Consider the following 21,822-nt stretch of genomic DNA (forward strand, 5'->3'; position numbering starts at 1 on the left):
GAAACACATATCTATTTCAGATTAGTATGATTTTTTTCACTGTTTGATTTAAAGGGACAAAAAAATGCAGAAGAATAATAACAAGCCTACTCGGAAAAAGAGTAATGGATCACCATCCTCTGATGTCAAATTACCTAAAATACCCAAAATTTCTATGCCTGAAGATTTTAAAATAAGGACACGACCGCTGTTTTCTTTGCCGGAAGAGGTGTTAAAACTACCTCCACCAAAGTCTAAAGCGGCGAAAATACAAGCTGCAAGAGCTGGACCCAGCCGGAAAAAATCTAGTGGTAGATATCTATTATTATTTATATATTTTTATAGCAGGCACCAACCAACATCCTGATGAAACCTCAATTGTTACGTATAATATAATATAATCATCCTCAACCGGAACATCAGTATCAAACAGAATTTTAGGATTCATGGTGCAGTAAAGCCGCTATTGTACGCTAGGTGGCGCTAAACGTCTGAATTGTGCTTGTAGTTTGTAAATTCGTTTAGGCTCTTCTATAAAGTGCATATTGAAATGTAAGTCACATGTTAGAAATATTTTTTCTTAAGCAGAAAAGCTATTTTCACATGTTCCATGTTTAAGATTTATATATTATGTATACGCTTATCCACCATACAGACACAAGAGTCGGTGTCGCGGGTTTAATAGGTACCCAATTACCTATCTATCTAAGTTTATCTTATACTAAAAGATTCACCCAAATTATTTTCACAAATTGTGTCATTAATTTAACCATCAATTTGTACCAATTAAATTATCAATCACTTTTACTTAGATACAATGTATCAAAATAATAAAAAGAACAACATGTCCAAATGATTAAATATCACTTTTTCAGTAATGCAAAGCTTCACAGCTATGAGAAAGGCTCGAGAGGAATTCAGGTTAAAATTGGTAAACTTGATATGTCAGTCTGAGCCGGAGGAGGCCGGGAGCGATGAGAATATTGTGCCCTCGAGCGAGGAACAGAACATGTTGCGGTATTATTATTACTTGCGCTACGGCATAGACACCATACATGTAGCGCCCTTGGATAACAAAATTATATTAAGGTTCGTGCTTGAATTAAACAGTTATGATTGGGTACACACTCAGAATTATGTGATGAAATGTAGCATACCTTAAAATTATATTCAGCAGTAGATATGATTATGTCAAGTTAGCGGTCCCAGAAGACAAAATCACCAGACAGAACTAAATTCGGAGTTTGATCACTGTGGCGTGTTTTTGTCATTTTTAACAATTTTTGTCGCTATATTTCTGATAAATAAAAATAAAAAAATCACCAATGAAACGTTCCTTATTAGTCTCACTATCTTTCTGTGGAAACGGCAAGAAAATCCTTTCAGTAGTTTTTGACTTTATCGTTAACTGACATGCATAAACGTCGGTGGATTCGTTTTATAATAAGCAGTGATTTCTTGCAGAGTACACAATTTGATATCTCCAAAACTGAAGAAATGGAGGGATACACTATTTACTTGTACGGACGAGATGCGCGAAGATTTTATGATGAGCATGAAGAAAGCTATCGTGGACTTTGTACTTAAAGATCCTAACACGGTACGAATAAATATTATAACGAGCGAACTGTAACATATTGTGGAAACAAATTCTTCCCAATTAACCGTGTAGTGCTCTTTTTTTATATTTTTTATTCAAACTTTATTACGATAATTGCTCAAATTTCCTAAATCTACTACTCCACTATTTCATATTGAACGCCTCTCGAAATGTCAGGGGTCAGGTTGTAGTACCTACTTGAGTACTAAATTGTTGAAGCGTGTCCCTAACTCCAGACATTTTCTAACAACTATGAGAGCTCTTCATATTTCTGGTTACGAAAAACAAGTAATAAGACTTGAAGTTTCATAGTATTCTGAACTTAGTACGTACTAGGTATTGACTCAAAGGAGACATGCGACGGGAACTTTTGCCGTGCAGCTTATAGTTTTCAGAGTTTTGGAATATCAATTAAGTAAGTTCTATGGCGCACATAGTTACTACGAAGTTGCAGCTTCGAGTAACTTGAAGGGAGGGTGGATATAATTGAGAGTATAAAAAACTTGCCTGTGGTTTTTCGAAGTTTGCTTGTATTATTATACCGTTATTTTTTTAGGAATTATTGCTAATATCATTTTTTTTGTATTGCTTTTAATAGTTGTAATTAAAATCAGTTCCATAGTCTATTAAGGGTATATAGTCCATTAATCTTTTCTTTTTTTTTGTATGTAGGAAGAGTCATTCGAAGAAGAAGACACGCCCTTACAACAAGAGCTGGCGAAGAAAGACGATGCTTGGCGTAACCGCTACGCCGTAGCACATAAGCATCTCACCAAACATCTACACAGCGTTAACCCTTGCATCGCGCAAGTGCTACAGATATGGTGGAAACAGTTCAAGTAAGATAGATCATGTCTACGACATATAGAAGTAATATCAAATTCTTTTTCTGGCTAGATATAGGTTTCATGATATGGCTAATTTTTCTTCTGTTATTTCTATCGAAACAAATCAAATCTGTCTCTTCAGTTAATAATATGAATAAAAATATAGCCCGTTGCGTTCACCGGTCGGTAAACGATCTGTGGGTTAAGCAACCATTGGCGCGGTCATTCCATAGATGGGTGACCGCATAGTGGTATTTGAACTGGGCGTCTCCGTGCTTCGGAGGGCACGTTAAAAGTCGGTCCCGGTTGTTGTCTACTAAGAGAACAGTCGTTAAGCCACGTCAAAGGCCTCTCGGGCGGCTTGAACAACTTTGACACTAGGTTGACCACTAACCATACGACAAACAAACAAAAATAAAAATATATCACTGAATAAATTCGTTCAGGGTCCATTGAATCAAATAGAATACCTTGTTGTTCCTAGAAAAGCGTGGCTCGAAAATAATTTAAAATGAAAACCTTTTAGTATCTAGGTGAGCCGCGTCGACCGAACAGAAGAAAAGCCGACATGAAAACGACAGGCTCGCTAGATAAAAGCTAAAAGCGAAATACTTAAAATGTTGCAGAAGCTGTTATAATGCAACAGCACTCTTTGAAAGCACTTTCAACTTTGATCATAATTATTCACTAGCGTTTATTACTTGCTAAATGAGCTATTTTACTACTAGTCCAATCAGCTACTCTTTATGATCTATAAAGAACGCTTTTTAATATATATAAATACTGTTTTAATGACGCCACAAAAATAGTATAGTATATGATCGAATAACATGTTAAAGAAATTAATATGTTGTTTTCGTTTGTTATAATGTTAATTAACATTATGCAATAAATAGAGGTAAATAACATCACAAAGGCCCAGTTTCATAACTTCTGAATATCTATCAAATAGTTTATCAGATGGAATGTTGGCAGTTGTTTTTATAAATTTGCTGCCAGTTTCTTAGCAGATAGGTTATCTGACTTTCAAATAATAATTGTAAAACTGGCTTTTAGGCTTATGAGGTAATTATCGTAGCTATATAAAAAAAATTAACTGCAGTAACTAGTAAAATAACCTATTGTTGCAGTGATTTAAGACTAATTAGTATGAAAGATATAATGTTGACGAACGAGGCGTATGAGTTGCAAGACTTTTGCTTCGTTTGTAAGAGGCATATTGAAGCGGCGGGCAATGTGCTCACGCATCAGTGGATACCAACTGTTCAAGCAGTTTTCCTTCAGGTACCTACTTATATTTTAATGTAGACCAAGATTTCACCATGATTCAAATTTTATCGTACTAAGAAATAATATTCTACGTAAACAAGATGAAGATCAGAGGTCGGTATCTGTATTTTTAATTCTGGCTAAAATATACTTTTTGCATATTGAGAATACATTTTTTTTCAGGGAAGCAAAAAGAGACTGATCCCCGAGCCAAAGCAAGTGTCCAAAATGAAACATTTCTACAATTGTCTCGCTTGTATCATGACGTACAATCTTCAAACACTCTGCCTCAAGTCTATGAAGGAGTTTACTGATTACATCATGGATGTTGGCGTAAGATAATAAAATAAAACTTCTATGAATACATACTTGTATAATAATATGTTCAAGTCATTTAGAAGAGTTTTTAGAGACACATGCCGTTTTTGCAATTGATTTCAGGGTAAAAACCAAGGTTTTATAATAAATCTAGGTTTCACGAACGATGCGATCGAGTTTGATCCTTCTTTCAAGCAGTTTAAGGATCAGCTGAACCTTTTATACGACTTTCTGATTGATGCTTGCCGTCAGGCGCCGCGACTCGAAACGCTTTTGTACCAAGATTTCCAAACTGATGATCGAACTTCTCTAAAGGTATCACAAACTAGTCAAGATTAAGCTCCTGTTTTACGGCTTATGGACATGTGTTAGATAATATATTCGTCACATAAAATATATTAACACATTGCCACCCTTTGCGCCGCGTAGTCGGGTAAAAGCAACTGTTACAACAAAATTCCGTCCGATATAACACCCTACACTTTTTCAAGAGTGGCGAGAAACTGGGGCTTAATCCTTATTTCGGCTAATATACCCAAAAAATAGAGTGATAATAATTTACTGTGTTATTTTTTCAGCCAATAATAGACCACAGCCTTGTAGATGATTACAAAAAACTGATAGCTGATTTGATCGCAGAGCAAAGAATTGGTCCTGAATTGAGAGTACAAGATTTTGATGATTATGTGTGCTTACTTAACGGGGAGGTAAGTAACAAGTCTAAATATTTTATCAAAATGTATGACAGTATTGACTTGTCTTTTAACACGATACTACACTAAATACCAAACGTATTGATCCATCATTCACATAGCACCTAGTAGCTTATGTGCGACTGCAAGTGTTGTTCGACGCGTAATCGGATGCGCTACAAGCGGTATGTTGGCGAGTGGGTTCTAGTACTACCTATATCTATACTAATATTATAAAGCTGAAGAGTTTGTTTGTTTGTTTGTTTGAACGCGCTAATCTCAGGAACTACTGGTCCGATTTGAAAAATTCTTTCAGTGTTAGATAGTCCATTTATCGAGGAAGGTTATAGGCTATATATCATCACGCTACTACCAATAGGAGCAGAGTACCAGTGAAAAATGTTACAAAAACGGGGAAAATTTTTAACGCTTATGTAACGCAAGCGAAGTTGCGCGGGTCAGCTAGTAGTCTATATACCACGATATATTATGCCATAATTACTATGCGTTGTGATATCCTCAGATATCTGGGTGAACGTACAAATTCAGAAATTAGTCCAAATCTTTGATCTGAAGAAAAGTGTAGCTTGGAATACACAATATTTGATATGCTTCTTTTACAGTCCTTATCAAAAGTGGAAGGTTTTATAAACGGCGACAAAACATTCGAGGAGTACTGCGTAGAGGCCGTGAAGTACGTGGAACTGGCTCGAGAGATTCCTTCCAAGTTGGAGGGCACTATTGTGATCGGCATGTTTCAAATGCAGCGCGGAGAGCTCATTAACTCGCTGCGGTCGGCCGCCAGCAGGCTCGCTAATACCTTGCTAAGAAGAATGACTGAGGATTATCAGAACACTATTAAAGCGTTAGTTTTGTATTATGTATTTAATAAGATTCTTGTGTGTGTACCAAATTCCTTTGCCAGTTTATAATTACTTCATTTAAATCACCTTTTATAATTTTTACTCTACAGTCTGTTACCTCGAACAGTAATGTATAACTGCCGATAACGAATTTCTTCTTCGATAAAAGGGTGTTAAGTCCATTTTCGTCGGAAGATTTTTAGTAGCACCCCAGGGTTAAGTCATATGCACGTAATACCCCTATTAAATACGATGAGATTCTTGTCATAAGCATAAAGCGTAGCAGGTTTTTAGTAGACTTTTACCTCTGTACGTTTCAAAATTTTAGAAAAATACTGATAATGATCATGTTCTCGTATCTTTACAATTAACAGTATCTACGACGAGTACTCATCTATAGCCAACACACTACTAACTCCTCCCCCCGACACGGCCGCGCTCATGGACCTGATGGCATACGTAAAGAAGGTGGAGGACGTCCTTGTGGCCGAGATGGAAGACAAGCTACGTAATGTGATGCGATACATTATGTTCCTAGGAGATTATACCAACTTCACGCCTCTCGAGATGAAGGCTAACAACCAGACCTTCCATTGGTAAGTGCCTAAGAGAACTTAGAGGTCACCTTTTCGTTTTTGAGGTATAGGATTAATTATATGTATCCAGTTTATATGTATGATTGTAAATTTAGGGAACTATTATCGTGCAGAATGTAAACTCATTGAATATGCTAGTAAGCAAGAAACTGTCTTATTTTTATATCGACTTGTAGCAAATTAAGTATTATTTTAGAAATGGTTTTATGTTTACTGCATGTATATCTAACCGACCAATGGTATTTGTTACGCATTTTGTGCCTTTAAACATAGTTAGCGATTATGAAAATAGGTATGACAGAGTTAAGAACATTTGAGGTGCCGTTTTTTATTATTTATCACTCTAGGTACTCTCGTATTCCGGGTATTATAGAAGAGTCGAAGGTTATCTGTGACCAGAAGAAGTTGGAGTACCAAGATCTGTTGAAGGTAAGTTACAAAATATCGAAGAAAAAGCTATACACGACTTTCTCACTGGAATTTTTTTCAAAATGAATCAGTTCGGTTTAGAATTTTGAAAGACATTCTTATATAATTCTATTCTTATTATAATTTCAATGTTTTTGTCTAGGTTCGCATTGCGAAATTTATTGAAGATTTGGATATATACGAAACTCAATGCAACGAAGTGCAATATTGGGGCGATATAGCTGAATTACCGAAATACGTGATGCGTGCTCGTCACTTAGATGAAAAGTAAGAGACAAAATTAACATAAATTTATGTACTTTATAAGAATAACTTACACATAAGAAGCACTTCCATTTAGAAGAAATAGCTGATCTAGCATTATTTCCACCACTTCTGTCTTTATAAGTATCGACTAGTTTACCAGGTGGAATTTTGACAGTTGTCTTCATATTTTGCTGCCAATTAATCTATCGTTTAGGTTATTCGATATTATTATTCCATAAGCCATGATAACCGAGTCTTTCATAATAAATTCAAATACAGTTTTTGCAATACGCATCATTACTGCATGCGAGCAGACTATTTACTATGGAAATGAGCTTTCATTATTATCGGTACTTGCTACAGATACCATGTATTACGCTTATCTATTGAAACCGCATTAATGAAACCACAAACCACACATAGCCGCGCAATCAGTTGACTAATTGGAACCTCGGAATTAGGAATTTAGCTATAATTATGGGGTGCTGTACTAGGTGTTTAAGCATTGACACAAATTGTTAAAGTTCATTGCACCTATGTACTGTATAACTTTGATGTCATTAATGTTTTTAAACTCTCGCGACTAGTACACATAATATTATAATGCAACGGGTCTTATACGCGATTGAAAATTTAAAGGTTTGGATACCTTATTTGCTGCCCGACGTTTCGATCGCATTACAACGACCGTGGTCACGAGCTGAGTCAGCTCGTTCGAAACGTCGGGCAGCAAATAAGGTATCCAAACCTTTAAACTTTGATGTCGCAGGCAACTCATAGAATATTATACTAAGGCATAGTTTCACGGCTTATGGATATGTGTCCGATATGTTATCCGCGACATAGAATGTAGCAATACATGCGTAGTACTCGTAATCGGCGGTGGATGACAAGACGTATGGATGTGAATAATGCGTGGGAAGTTTGTAATGATCGTACTGAGGTGTTCTTTGGTCTCTGTCTCCCCATATGAGAAAAATATGTGATTTTATGTGTGTAGTGTGTGTACTATGTATATATTTAAAGCTGGTAAAAAAAAAACATCGAACAAGTTATCCGATTCTTATTCATAGGTGAATCCAAAGCTTACCATGGAGGAAATATAGTCGATTACTAACGTTTCATATTTCTGCCTAGGTTATCGTTAGCGTTAGCAAAAATAGATCAGTTTAACGAGGAAGAAACATCCTTTGGATACGAGCTCTCCCAGTATCCAAAGAGAAAAGCAGTGTATGACAAATTGGTACCGTTTAAGAAGCTCTTCGATGCTGGTTACGATTTTCTTGAGAAACATCATAACTGGATGTCTTCGAGGGTTAGTATTCGAATACCATTTATGAGTTTACGAGATCTATAAATATTTTATTATTGTATTTTATTTTAGATTTGGGAACCATGTATTTAAAAATGTTATTATTTTGTGTGTATAATTAATAATGTACCTTTTAGGTGGGAAGCCACGAACCTGAAGACATAGAAGGCGATGTCAGCTATTTCTACAAAGTTGTATACAAATTGGAGAAGTCATTCCAAGATTATCCTGAGACATATCGGCTTGCTGTCTCAGTAAGGTAAGCAAAGTAGTACTTATTAAAAATCATCATCTTAGTAGCTACATATAATTATGGATTGTAGTATAAATACGAATGTAAATAACTATTATTGCTGTGTTATTTATGTGATATTTTACTACAATATTATTTAAATACCGCATTGCAGGCAAAAAATGGACGAGTTCAAGACTCACCTGCCAATAATAAATACGCTAGGAAACCCGGGCATGAAGCCACGTCATTGGGAGAAGATTTCCGACATTGTCGGGTTCCCGATCTTAGTGGACGAGGACCTTACGTTGGAGAAGGTGATAGACTTCAACCTTGGCGACTATATCGAGAAGTTCGAGAGTATTTCGGAGGCGGCCACCAAAGAGAACAACCTCGAGAGAGCGCTGGACAAGATGATGAAGGAATGGGCCGACCTCAAATTCGAAATCTTACCTTACAAGTTAGTTATAAACCTTCTTCTTTGAATAAAGTTTCATTAAAGAGCGTCCTTGAGAGATCTTACTTTACATGCTCTTATTTCTAGGGATACTGGAACATACATTCTGTCGAGCGTTGACGACATTCAGTTACTATTGGACGACCATATTGTTAAGACACAGACAATGAAGAACTCTCCGTACATCAAACCCTTCGAGGATGTTATTTAGTAAGTATAAAAGAATATTCAATGGATGTGGAAATTGCCGAGAATATGATACTAAGTCCACTAATTGTTGTTGTATAGCGACTGGGAGGGTAAGTTGGTCCTGCTACAAGAGATTCTGGATGAGTGGCTAAAGGTTCAAGCTACATGGATGTATCTGGAGCCCATCTTCTCATCGCCTGATATTCAGCAGCAGATCCCGGAAGAGGGTCGACGATTCAGTGCTGTGGATAAGGTAACCTATTATCTAAAGTAAAAAAATACACATACCTGGTTTTATAATGTGGAGTTTTGCTTTTATAGATGTATGTTCTTGTTAGATGTGGCGTGAAATAATGAAAGCAGCATTCACGGAGCCCCGTGTCCTCGACGTGATCATGATCGAGAAGATGTTGGATCGCCTGAAGAAGTCCAACAATTTGCTGGAGATGGTCCAGCGAGGCTTGAACGCGTACCTCGAGAAGAAGCGCCTGTACTTCCCTCGCTTCTTCTTCTTGTCCAATGATGAGCTGCTCGAGATCTTGTCGGAAACCAAGGATCCTATGCGGTAAGATTGTTATTAATACATTATTAACATTCCTTTTACGCTCGCAGTCACCCATTGGAGTAATACTAAGTAAAAACTAGAATCTCGGATATATGAATGCAATATACTCGTGACAACACGTGATTTTATGATAATACGAGTACATATACATAATAATACATTCTTTTTTATCTGCCATGAAATTTCTGAATATCTGCTGCTGAAAAAAACGAAGGTTTGCAATTCCTGACGTAATTTTTAATACCTCAGTGTGCAGCCTCATTTGAAGAAGTGTTTCGAGGGTATCGCGAAACTGAGCTTCACAGAAGACATGGTGGTCACGCACATGAGGTCTTCGGAGGGAGAAATTGTTTCACTCACTATGACTATCAACACTGCTGCTGCTAGGGGACAGGTCTGTTTATCATAAAGTGTAACTTTAAAATACAGTGCAAATATTACCCATGTTAATAGTGTACAGGGTGTGGCGTAAATAATGGATAATCCTTATCAGCGGATGGGCGACCACCCGTCTGATCTAAAAATTTAAATTTCTCTCGGGCATAAGTATCATAGTTTTTGAAATTTCGGCCATTATGTGTGTTTAAGGAAAAATTAAGGCTTTTTTTAATCCGTTTATTGCAAATAAATCCTGAATAGATGTGTCATGCCCGTTGCTTTTGAACGGTTAAACATTTTTATTTTTGCCTCTTTAGGTAGAGAAATGGCTGCTAGAACTAGAGAAGTCTATGAAAGCATCAGTACACCACGAGGTAGCACTCTCCTATGACGACTACCTTCAGCGCAAACGAGAAGATTGGGTCATTGCGTGGCCGGGACAAGCTGTTAGTATATCATTATTTATATTTTACTATCTCACAACATCAATAGGTTAGTTTTCAAATCGTAGAATTCGATATTTAGATTTAGATGCATGCACAAAGTTTTAGAAGTTTCAAACAACTTCAACCCTGTATCACCTCCATAGAGGATACATTTACAGCGAACTCGTTTATCATCTTGATTCAAAACTTTCTAGCCAAAGCGTATGATTTCAGGGTATCACGTTTCATGCAGAGTAACAGATAAATATTCTATACCATACTTTAATTACAATCTATGATTTGTCTTAGAATCTTGAATGCATAAGCAATCTTCAAGCATGAAATATATTCAAAGGGTAGTTTACATACTGATATAATCCCATGTTATCGATGTAGGTGCAATGCATAGCGATGACATTCTGGACGTCCGAGGTGACCGATGCGATTCACATTAGTATTCCGGCCATGAGGCAATATTGGGACAAGTGTAATTACCAAATATCCAAGATTGTCAACTTGGTGCGAGGAGAGCTCAGCTTACAGAACAGGATTACTCTCGGTAAGATTGTCTTCTTATAGTAACTTTACTTGCACAACTTTTTATTTTAGTGATTACTAATAAGAGTGTTAGAAACCAGGTGTTTTTATCTAGGTAAGGTTAAAGAATATATTGTGCGATGGCTAGGTTCATGGCCATAGAGCAATTAGTATTTTTTCAAACCTTTAGGGTGAGTATAGACTACAACATTTTCTGGAGCATTTCTGTGTAATGTAACGTTCTTACGAATGATACAATACAGGCAAAAGCTCAGTTTCCAAAGCATTTCCATGTAATGTAACGTTCCTGCGAATGCTCGGCGTTGTGTTGCGGACCGCGTGCGTCTTTCGTCCCTCTCCCTCCGCGTCACCCCGCAACCGCGCATCGCCCGCACTCGTGGCTCGACGAAATGTTACACCAATACGCTCGACGAAATGTTACACCAATATGCTCGTTGGTTTGTAACAAGAGGCCTGCGTGCTCGACGTTTAGTTCGTAAGAGGATGATACACTAGAACATATCATAGAGCGGCTCGTTGTTCTGTTACAAGTAAATGTTGTAGTCTATACTCACCTTTAGATTATATAACATTGGCCACCTGTAGGTGTGATTTTCAACAACTTATGTATAACCTATACGTTCGAACGTAGTCTGGTTAATAATTGTAAGTTGAATTCCAGGAGCGTTGGTAGTATTGGATGTTCACGCAAGAGATGTGTTGATGGTGCTAATAGAATGCAAGGTGCAACAAGACAACGACTTTAACTGGCTGTCGCAGATCCGATATTATTGGGAGGTAATCAATATTTTTTTATTTGCCACAATGATGAGCAACAGTTTACTCCCTGAATGAGGGAGGCGAGAAGCCACCTTGCTCGCCAAATGCTAGTTGGATTATTGAGTAATAATACGGAAAAACTTTTGTAACTAAACCGTAATAACTATTGCTTTCAAAACAGGCGAATTGGTGAATGAAAAAAGACACTTTTTCAATGCAATATACGTTAAAAACCACTTAGCTCTACGATTTGTTCAATGCATAATCACCTACTCTGTTTTCCAGGAACACGAAGATTTGACATGGCAGTGCGCGACTCGCATGATAAATTCTCAGCTGATGTACGGTTACGAGTACCTCGGTAATACAGGGCGGCTCGTCGTCACGCCCCTCACTGATCGCTGCTTCAGGACGCTCTTCGGCGCCTTACATCTTAATCTCGGTACGTAATTAACTTAACGCGTTCAATGAATACAGTACAAAGTAGAGCACTTTTCAAAATGGATCGAGCTACTTACTCTAACGAACAAGCAACGTCGAGAGGCAATATGCTTAAAATTCCTACCTCTTAAACCGTTAGATGCCGAGCGAGACGATAGTTAGACCTAGGTACAAGTTAACCTATACATGTATCAAACCAAATATGAAGTTGATGATACAGTTAAACCTGTTATAAGCCTCGTAAAAGGTTATTTTTGTTGTAGATATGATTATTGTCGACATGTCTGCTACCTAACTTCTGACATAACACATTCATAGTTTGCTATGTCCGATCAATATCACAGATATTTGAATTCCAATGTTAGTTCTAGTTCAATATTTGCTTTGAAATATTTAGAACAAAATTAATTAGCGTTGTGGTCGCACAGTTTCAGTGCAGCGCTGAGTCGAGAGCGCACTCTCATAATATTGCAATCTCTGTGGAAGTCGTATGCTATACGTAAATATTGAAATAGCGACGAGTTAGAGTTTGTGCTCGTTAACTCATCGCTTCGCTCCGTGATATTGTTAGACAAAGTTTGTTGCTCGGGTAAATTCTCGGCTTGCCGTCACATATGCGCGCTACGTGTTCCTGCTGTTATGTTGTCGTGATTGTTTTTGCATTTTGCATATTCGTTGCCAGAGATGAATACATTTAGAAATACGAATCACGAAGGGAAATAACGATGTTGAATTTTGACGGAAGTTTCTCGCATACTGTACTTAGAATCTAACGCCAAAATTATTTAGCGAGGCATGCTTTTGTACGTACAGTATGTGCTTGTATCAAATGCTCGGACTAGCTAAGTATTTCATGTATGAGCAGACTATCACAAGCATATTAGCGTTGTACAGTGTACAGACAAAGTAATGTTTAGCACGTAAAATAATGCAGTAAATTAACATTGTTCTCTTTGTGATTCGGTTTTATTATGATATTACGATGGATATACCTTTAATATTCTTGTTAAAGGTGGAGCGCCGGAAGGTCCGGCCGGTACTGGCAAGACTGAGACTACAAAGGATTTAGCAAAGGCGGTCGCAAAGCAGTGTGTCGTATTCAATTGCTCTGACGGTCTCGACTATATTGCGCTTGGAAAGTTCTTCAAGGTACATAGTTGGTATTAAGCATGAGTAACACAGTTGTAACGAGACTGAAAAAGTTAGTTAGTTTTCAGTCATAATACGCTCTTGAATTTTCTTTTCCGTTAGCCAATACCGCGTTCTGTTACTATTAATATTAGGTAGATGTTAGTAATATACTTTATTCTTTGAATGTCTAATCTATGTCTTAGAAATTCTGAAGAAATTAGAAAAAAAAAATACGAATTAAGTTATTTTCTGTCATTCAGGGCTTAGCATCTTGCGGTGCGTGGTCTTGCTTCGACGAGTTCAACCGTATCGACCTGGAGGTGTTGTCGGTGGTCGCGCAACAGATCCTCTCCATCCAGCGCGGTATCAACTCCGGCAGTACGGAGCTGTTGTTCGAAGGCACGTTGCTGCAGCTCGACCCGTCTTGCGCTGTGTTTATTACCATGAACCCTGGTTATGCTGGACGATCAGAACTGCCTGATAATTTGAAGGTGATTTTACTTTTGGGCTTATATCTAAATGTAGATTTTGATAGTGGAAAAAAGCGTTGCACGAAGCTTGTGGGTGGGAGTGACATCATTTTTTCGGAACCTTTTGCGAATGCCAAAAAAGGAAAAGTTTAAAAAACTAAGGACAAGTTTTTAAAAGAGTTAGGATTGCTGAACGAAGTTCTGAAATGGGAGTAATCCAGCAATATTCTGGACTAGCTGACCCGCGCAACTTCGCTTGCGTCACATAAGAGAGAATGGGTCAAAATTTTCCCCGTTTTTGTGACATTTTTCACTGGTACTCTGTCCCTATTGGTAGTAGCGTGATGATATATAGTCTATAACCTTCCTCGATAAATGGACTATCTAACACTGGAGGAATTTTTCAAATCGGACCAGTAGTTCCTGAGATTAGCGCGTTCAAACAAACAAACAAACAAACTCTTCAGCTTTATAATATTAGTATAGATGAAAGTAAACGGTAAAGGTCAGATTGTTTTAACTGCTATATTGCTATTTTAATTCAGGCTCTGTTCCGTTCCGTGGCTATGATGGTGCCGGATTACGTACTCATCTCTGAGATTGAACTGTACGCGTTCGGCTACTTGAACGCGAAACCTCTGGCCGTCAAGATTGTCGCCACATACAAACTGTGCTCAGAGCAGCTGTCCTCACAGAGTCACTACGATTATGGTAAGAATTTCCATATTTACTATCACACAGTACATACAGCCCTACAAATCATTTGGTATCAGTTGTAGATGTAATTATAAAAATATATAGGTGTCCGTGTTGCAACATAAATTTTGTTCATTTCACTCTACACACACAGGCCGGTTCCTGTCTGTATAACTATGTCATGGTGGCTGGCCTGTAGCAAAGTATTGATTGCGTTTTATAACGGGATCATTTCATATTCACGTTGAGAGCAACGGAAATTTAACTGTCCAGACCAAAATTTAGGCCACATCGTCGTAATTCTCTGTGTTGTGTAGGTATGCGAGCCGTAAAATCAGTGTTACGTGCGGCCGGCGCCTTGAAGTTGCGCTACCCTGATGAGGATGAGGACTTGATTCTCCTGCGATCAATCAAAGACGTCAATCTGCCCAAGTTTCTGGAGCACGATGTACCCTTGTTCATGGTAAGATGAGAGAGATTTTTGGCATATATAGCACGTAGAAGAAAAAAAAAAGAGTGTCCGTACAGATGACACCTGGAAATGATGGATGGAAATTATACACACGAAGCCCGGTATATTATTACAAGTGACATTAGGCAAAATTCTTTGAAAAGGCGTTCCACTATGATTGTATGTTCTCAGGGTATTATTGGCGACTTGTTCCCTGGTCTGCCTCTGCCTGAGGCTGGTCTTCCGCATTTGGTTGCGTGTCTCATTGAAGTCTGTGTGCCTCTCAACTTGCAATCTACTGACTTCTTCGTTGAAAAGGTATGTCACATAGTATTAACTTATCTCGTTTATCATGGACAATTGAAAATTATATTCCTACCCTGAATTGTTGTAAAAAATAAAATGTAGAAATTAACTTAGTTGTTACGGTTTCTTGTGATTGGTATTTTGCAATAGGTACTCCAACTGTATGAGATGATTCTGGTGCGGCACGGTCTCATGTTGGTCGGTTTCCCCATCTCTGGCAAGACGAAATGCTATCACGCGCTTGGGGCAGCGTTGAAATCAGTCGCTGAAAAAGTACGTATGTGTTTACTACCCTAGATCTTATTTAAATTATATTGCTTTTCGATTTGGAATTTACCAAAGTAAAAGGTCTTAGACACTTTGATTTTGAATGTAAACGTTAGTATTATTCATTTGCTGTCTAGGGTTTAATGGCCGAGAACGCAGTAGAGTGGACAGTTATAAACCCTAAGTCAATCACGATGGGCCAGCTGTATGGTCAATTCGATCCGGTGTCACACGAGTGGTCTGACGGTATCCTCGCTGTCAGTTACAGAGCTTTCGCTGTATCGCCTAATGATAACAGGTATCGTTTATATTGGGAACTTTTATACAAACGTTGGTGGTGTGAATGTACATTCGCATTTTTGGTTCTGCTCCTTACCAGTTACCATTTTCTCGTCGAATCGGTTGCATCAAAATATGGATAGTGTTAGCTCGTTTTGTATAAACTCGACATTTCCAAGTATCAGTCCCAAGGACGTAATTTTTGTTTCATTACTTTTCAATGCTTAAAGTAAAAACCCAGATTTATATATTTTAAGGAAATGGTTGATATTTGACGGGCCAGTAGACGCAATCTGGATTGAGAACCTTAACACTGTACTGGATGACAACAAGAAGCTATGTTTGATGAGCGGCGAGATCATTCAGTTGGCTCCCACCACTAACCTTGTGTTCGAACCCATGGATTTGGAAGCTGCTTCGCCTGCTACGGTGAGTTATTTTATATGGAAAATAACATAATTTTATATTTACAAGCTGTCTGTGTAATTTATTGAGGTTATTTTAAAAGGTACGCGAAAATTGTAGTTTTTAGAAATCATTTAGGAAGAAATGTTCAAGTAAAAGTTAGTTTTTGTTGTTAATTATTTACCACATTACAGCAACAAGGGAAGATAGATACAAAACGTTAGTAATGTGAATATTTTTCAGGTGTCTCGTTGCGGTATGATTTACCTAGAGCCAAAGGGTCTAGGATGGAAACCACTGCTGGAGTCATGGCTCAACACTCTTCCACCAACACTACACACGGTGAACCGAAACGTTATCAGGAATCTATTCAACCGGTTCTTACCACCGTTGCTATGGCTCGTGGAACTTTCTGGAAAAACAAGGGTAAGATGGACTAGAAGCTGTTATAGGTATCTTATTAACTACCACTTTTCGGTATTGCTACACTACTAGTACATCTTTGGTTTGATTGGTACAAACCAAAGATGTACTAGTTCTGGCAATATGCATCGGAAAATTCGCACAATTAATATAGATTCTATGTTTGCCAGAGATAAGTATCACGTGATAACTCTTAGTCTACCGCGAACATTAGCCTCTTGGTGATGACCCACATGTATTGAAAAAAGTTTGTTGAATTTCAGAAAAGATTATTTTGTAATTTCAGAAGTGTGATTATTCGTTTTTATTTTCCAGCAAATGTACATAACATCTCGATCAAACCTCGTGGTGGCGTGTATGAATCTATTTGATACATTTATGGATGACTTCTACGATGAGAAGTACATTGAACAAATATCGGATCTTGATATCAGAGCTCAGTTAGAGGTAAACTACTTCTTTGATTTTGCTGAAAAGATACATATCGACCCCTCCTACGTAGACTATGGTAACCCCAAAGTGTCAATTTTACAGTAGAGCTGTTTGAACATATAAAGTTGTATAAAATTTTGTTCTGTTTATATATTGACTTGAAAATTATTACGTAGACTAGTTAACAATTGCTCTTCAAGATGTTATTATATTTTATAACGTTATTTTACTAGTTTTTGAGAAAATGATGTTACCATATTTTACTTCGTGCATTATGTTAGTAATTTTATCGTATGTACTACTTGCCATATTTTACATCGCAAAATAAATATCTGCTAATATGGTATATACAACTTACTACTTTTTACATGGTAAACTAATTAAGGATTTTAGTCGTTAGTAACACTTACTACAATATACGTTGGAATATTTTTAGGTTTCCAAATATTGTAAAACACAAAATATTGTTCAATCAAATTTATTTTATTCTCACTATCTTCATTCTTACAAAATATTAAACAATATAAAAAATATGTGTTAACCTTATATTTTATATCTCAATTATAAAGTTATACTTTTAATAATCATTGAGATCAACAACAAAATCAGCCTTTTAAAAAGTACCGTCAAACATAAACATTTTTTTTTTACTTATTTTATAAAAAAAATAATAAAACAGAATAAGTAATCAAATTGTAATTTCGGAAATTTTTTCATCAAATTTCAATAAAAAACAGTTCTAATAGTAGACATTGTAAAGTAAGGTAAGGTAAAGTAGGTTTGGTATGCATAACGAAAAAGATCTATAACTGTTTAATGTCAAAAGGTGAAAGAGATGCATGCAATAAAATGTACTAAGTTTACTTAAGCCAGCTATGACCAAACTATTGTTTATTGGGCATGTTGTAGTGTTTGCTTTTCCTATTACAGGTTACACAGTGAACCATGGCAAAATTTGTTATATTCCAGATACAGAAACTGAAATTTTAGCTAATGAAAACGATAATTTAAGTACTCCATGCCCATCCATAGAGTGTGATTTTATTAATCACCTAGATAGTGACTGCCATAATAATTTCTGTCCATAGTTCGTTTCAAATAATACGGAAGACATTATGTCCATAGACTCACTATTTATGTGACAAAATAGTTATGCTTCTACTCCTCAAGCAAACACTCCACTCTCATGCTCATCTGTAACGGCTACACCTCTGTCCAATAAACGAAAACTTCCAAGAAAAGACAAAGCAGATATAAGAAAAAGACACGTCTCTGAATGGATTGATGTTAAAAGAAAAGCTTTAAGGAACACCGGCAAGTAATATACGAGTCGTAATGGAACTATTAGGCCGACTAACTTATTAAAGAAGTCAATGAAAGCACCATGTCCTTAAACATGTCGCATGAAATGCAGCAGCAAAATTGACGAACAAGAGTACAAGTACAAGTTAATATGATGATGAATGTTTTTAACTTATATTTACGGTCCCAGAATTTTTTTAAAATGTTTAAGCGCTCTTGTTCGTCAATTTTGCTGCAGCATTTCATGCGACATGTTTGAGACTTCTTTGGCCTAATAGTTCCATTACGACTCGTATATTACTTGCCGGTGTTCCTTAAAGCTTTTCTTTTAACATCAATCCATTCAGAGACGTGTCTTTTTCTTATATCTGCTTTGTCTTTTCTTGGAAGTTTTCGTTTATTGGACAGAGGTGTAGCCGTTACAGATGAGCATGAGAGTGGAGTGTTTGCTTGAGGAGTAGAAGCATAACTATTTTGTCACATAAATAGTGAGTCTATGGACATAATGTCTTCCGTATTATTTGAAACGAACTATGGACAGAAATTATTATGGCAGTCACTATCTAGGTGATTAATGAAATCACACTCTGTGGATGGGCATGGAGTATTTAAATTATCGTTTTCATCAGCTAAAATATTTCAGTTACCGAATCTGGAATGTAACAACTTTTGCCATGGCTCTCTGTGTAACCTGAAATAGGGAAAGCAAACACTGCAACATGCCCAATAAACAATAGTTTGGTCATAGCTAGCTTGAGTAAACTTAGTACATTTTATTGCATGCATCTCTTTCACCTTTCGATATTAAGCAGTTAAAAATATTTTTCGTTATGCATACCAAACCTACATCTCTCGCACTAGGAAAAAAAGAGATGATTTTTTTTCAAATATAAAAGTAGTTTATCAGTTTTAGAATGCAAAAATGTAGGTAAATAATAAATTCTCGTAGCTCAAGAAAGTCTCAGCAAAACAAACCAACACAAAATAATAAAAATAGGTACATATTTTAAAATTAGTAAATAAAGAAGCATACATACTGTTAGGAATAGAATCATTAAAGGATTGGTTGCAAGTGTTAATCACGTATTAGCAGAAACATCTACTAAACTATTAAATCTCAATGTCACCAACACCAAGCGGCCAAGTGGGTCGCAAATTATCCATTAAACTATTTATTTCTTCTAAATCTGCTCCGGGGGGCAAAGGAGAATCTGAAATATAATAATACCAACAAAAATCAATATAATATGAATAAATCAGTAATATTTAGGAACGTAATATATCGTATATTAATTATCTATCCACTGTGAATTATGGTAAGTATTAGATACAATATTTTTTTTGGTGTAATTTACGGTGTAAAGTATAGCAAGTGATTGTACAACATAAGGTTTCCTTATTTGGTCCCATGGAAAATATGGCAACTATCACATACATTACATGAAAAAATGTGATTTCCGACGTACATTATGGTATGTATCACTAACCATAAAATACGTCGGAGATATGAGCAAGTAATATAGCACACACAGCTTCGACTTCTTTACGTTTTAAGTATTTAAATATTTATAAAAAAAGTAATTACCGAAGTAAATGAGTAATAATTTAATACCCATAGCTAATATTTACCTGGTTTATCTTCTGTTTCACCGCTAACATTAAATCGGTTGACGGCTAAATTAAATATAATGTCTGACATAGACGAAATTTTCTTACCTGTACTATACACTTTATATCTATCCGTCATTATAAAAGTATTATAAACACGTACAAACAATTTTTCGTAAAACTCAGCAAATAAACTGCGCAAGTCGCTTCGTCCGGCGTAAACAACGGTTACTGATACTTACAATGCGCTCGCGACCGCACGGCTTCCCCGCGCACCCGTCGTAAACGGTCGCATCGACTCTCGCAATATTTTACATCGTGGACGTTCAGAACTTGCCATATTATACGGCTGAGAAAATAGACTTCCTTATGGAAATTCGTTACAATTTTTTTTTTATACATTCTTTAACTAATTTTATATGCATTTCCGTAAAAAAGGAAAAATTGATTTTTTGTGGGTTACCATAGTTTACGTAGGAGGGGTCGATATATTTTTTGTATGCCACATGTGACATATCAGTTAGGTATGTCATTAAATTAAATATAACGATGTAAAGTGTTCGATGAGTCGTTCAACTTAGGATTCAAAGTAATTGTTCTTTGTGATAGGGTGTATTCTTCTTCTCGTGTATTTGGTCTATCGGAGCAACGCTAGAAGCCGACGGACGTCCAAAGTTCGACGTGCTATTCCGGGGACTGCTCGAAAAAGAATTTCCGGAAAAGGTAAACTGCTATAGATATGTAATTGCAATAATGGACAATTTTAAATTATCGAGGAATGTACCTACTAAAGTTCTAAAAATTGTGTTGTAGATCATTGAAACTCTAGGTTATCCCAAAGCTATCGCCAAACCAGAAAAGCAGTACATATTCACATTACCAAAGGAGGGTTTGGTGTACGACTACCGGTTTATCAAAGAGGTGAGTGTCTAGCTTTTAATACAGATTTGTAGAATCTATAATAAGAGTCCTCTCCGTATCCTTTTATTCACAGCTTAATGAGGTTTTGTTTGCGGTAAAATATAACATTTTTTTTAGTTTGTTTATATTTCGGGCAGATGGTGTCATTGGTCTTAGAACGACTTGTGTTACTGCTAACTGTAGCGTTAACAAAGTAATATCCCTTTCAGTATTGTTAACCGTGTGACATTTTCCAGGGTAAAGGCAAATGGAAGCCGTGGCAAGACGACGTGACGTCAGCCCCTCCTATCAGCCGAGACACACCTCCTAATCAGATCCTAGTGACGACGCTGGATAGTGTCCGCTATCTTGCGCTCTTCAAACTGCTGGTGACGCATCAGAAGGCGGTCATGATGGTCGGACCCACCGGCACTGGCAAGTCGTCGTATATCATCGTAAGTATCCATCTTGAAGTAAAGTATGGAAAAAGATTACTACAGTGTAATAAACATACGTAATATAACACCTGTTGTACCCAGAGGTGTAGGCAGAATGTTAGTCTGAGTAATAGGGCGCTACGCTAGCCTATTGCTATATTATACCGGGTACTCAAAAACGTTTAATTTAAATGCTTAATCAATACCAACGTTTGCTTTATGCGAAAATATTTTTTTGTCTGTCGTTAGCGGTGAAAGAATTGTAAGTTAAAGCTTAAATTTCATGCAGCATTTGCGGCTTCTTTCATCGCAAACAAAGAACTATTTTCAACAAGTTCGCGTCTGCTACGAGAAATTAATAATTTTCAGGATTTCCTTGTAAAGAGAGTGGATACTAAAGTATACAAAGCTCTGATTATGGCTTTCTCGGCGCAAACAAATTGTAATCAAACACAAGACATCATAATGGGAAAATTAGACAAAAGGAGGAAAGGTAAGAAAATGAATATAATTTGAAACACGATATTTCACGCGACGTTAATAGAAAAGTTGTTATATTAAGTAGAAATAAATTTGAAAT

General features: G+C 36.8%; 1 protein-coding gene across 1 annotated transcript in view; it reads left to right on the forward strand.

Moving 5' to 3' along the window:
- The first annotated feature begins 64 nt into the window (after positions 1-64).
- Positions 65-21,822, forward strand: part of Dhc36C (Dynein heavy chain at 36C) — a 38,741-nt gene continuing 16,983 nt past the window's right edge. The window contains exons 1-37 of the mRNA XM_076135670.1: positions 65-290; positions 855-1,068; positions 1,444-1,579; positions 2,252-2,418; positions 3,537-3,690; positions 3,859-4,008; positions 4,117-4,308; positions 4,572-4,700; positions 5,309-5,550; positions 5,923-6,144; positions 6,492-6,573; positions 6,716-6,840; positions 7,957-8,134; positions 8,269-8,390; positions 8,539-8,823; positions 8,908-9,030; positions 9,109-9,262; positions 9,348-9,574; positions 9,824-9,968; positions 10,270-10,398; positions 10,774-10,936; positions 11,597-11,712; positions 11,980-12,136; positions 13,148-13,284; positions 13,527-13,757; positions 14,282-14,447; positions 14,750-14,895; positions 15,076-15,201; positions 15,340-15,462; positions 15,594-15,754; positions 15,993-16,164; positions 16,384-16,566; positions 16,879-17,010; positions 20,515-20,628; positions 20,719-20,826; positions 21,063-21,260; positions 21,612-21,735. Of these exons, the coding sequence (XP_075991785.1) occupies positions 65-290; positions 855-1,068; positions 1,444-1,579; positions 2,252-2,418; positions 3,537-3,690; positions 3,859-4,008; positions 4,117-4,308; positions 4,572-4,700; positions 5,309-5,550; positions 5,923-6,144; positions 6,492-6,573; positions 6,716-6,840; positions 7,957-8,134; positions 8,269-8,390; positions 8,539-8,823; positions 8,908-9,030; positions 9,109-9,262; positions 9,348-9,574; positions 9,824-9,968; positions 10,270-10,398; positions 10,774-10,936; positions 11,597-11,712; positions 11,980-12,136; positions 13,148-13,284; positions 13,527-13,757; positions 14,282-14,447; positions 14,750-14,895; positions 15,076-15,201; positions 15,340-15,462; positions 15,594-15,754; positions 15,993-16,164; positions 16,384-16,566; positions 16,879-17,010; positions 20,515-20,628; positions 20,719-20,826; positions 21,063-21,260; positions 21,612-21,735 (5,959 nt within the window). The remainder of the gene's footprint in view (positions 291-854; positions 1,069-1,443; positions 1,580-2,251; positions 2,419-3,536; positions 3,691-3,858; positions 4,009-4,116; positions 4,309-4,571; positions 4,701-5,308; positions 5,551-5,922; positions 6,145-6,491; positions 6,574-6,715; positions 6,841-7,956; positions 8,135-8,268; positions 8,391-8,538; positions 8,824-8,907; positions 9,031-9,108; positions 9,263-9,347; positions 9,575-9,823; positions 9,969-10,269; positions 10,399-10,773; positions 10,937-11,596; positions 11,713-11,979; positions 12,137-13,147; positions 13,285-13,526; positions 13,758-14,281; positions 14,448-14,749; positions 14,896-15,075; positions 15,202-15,339; positions 15,463-15,593; positions 15,755-15,992; positions 16,165-16,383; positions 16,567-16,878; positions 17,011-20,514; positions 20,629-20,718; positions 20,827-21,062; positions 21,261-21,611; positions 21,736-21,822) is intronic.

The sequence above is a fragment of the Anticarsia gemmatalis genome, chromosome 3 (assembly GCF_050436995.1).
Source record: "Anticarsia gemmatalis isolate Benzon Research Colony breed Stoneville strain chromosome 3, ilAntGemm2 primary, whole genome shotgun sequence".
NCBI lineage: Eukaryota > Metazoa > Arthropoda > Insecta > Lepidoptera > Erebidae > Anticarsia > Anticarsia gemmatalis.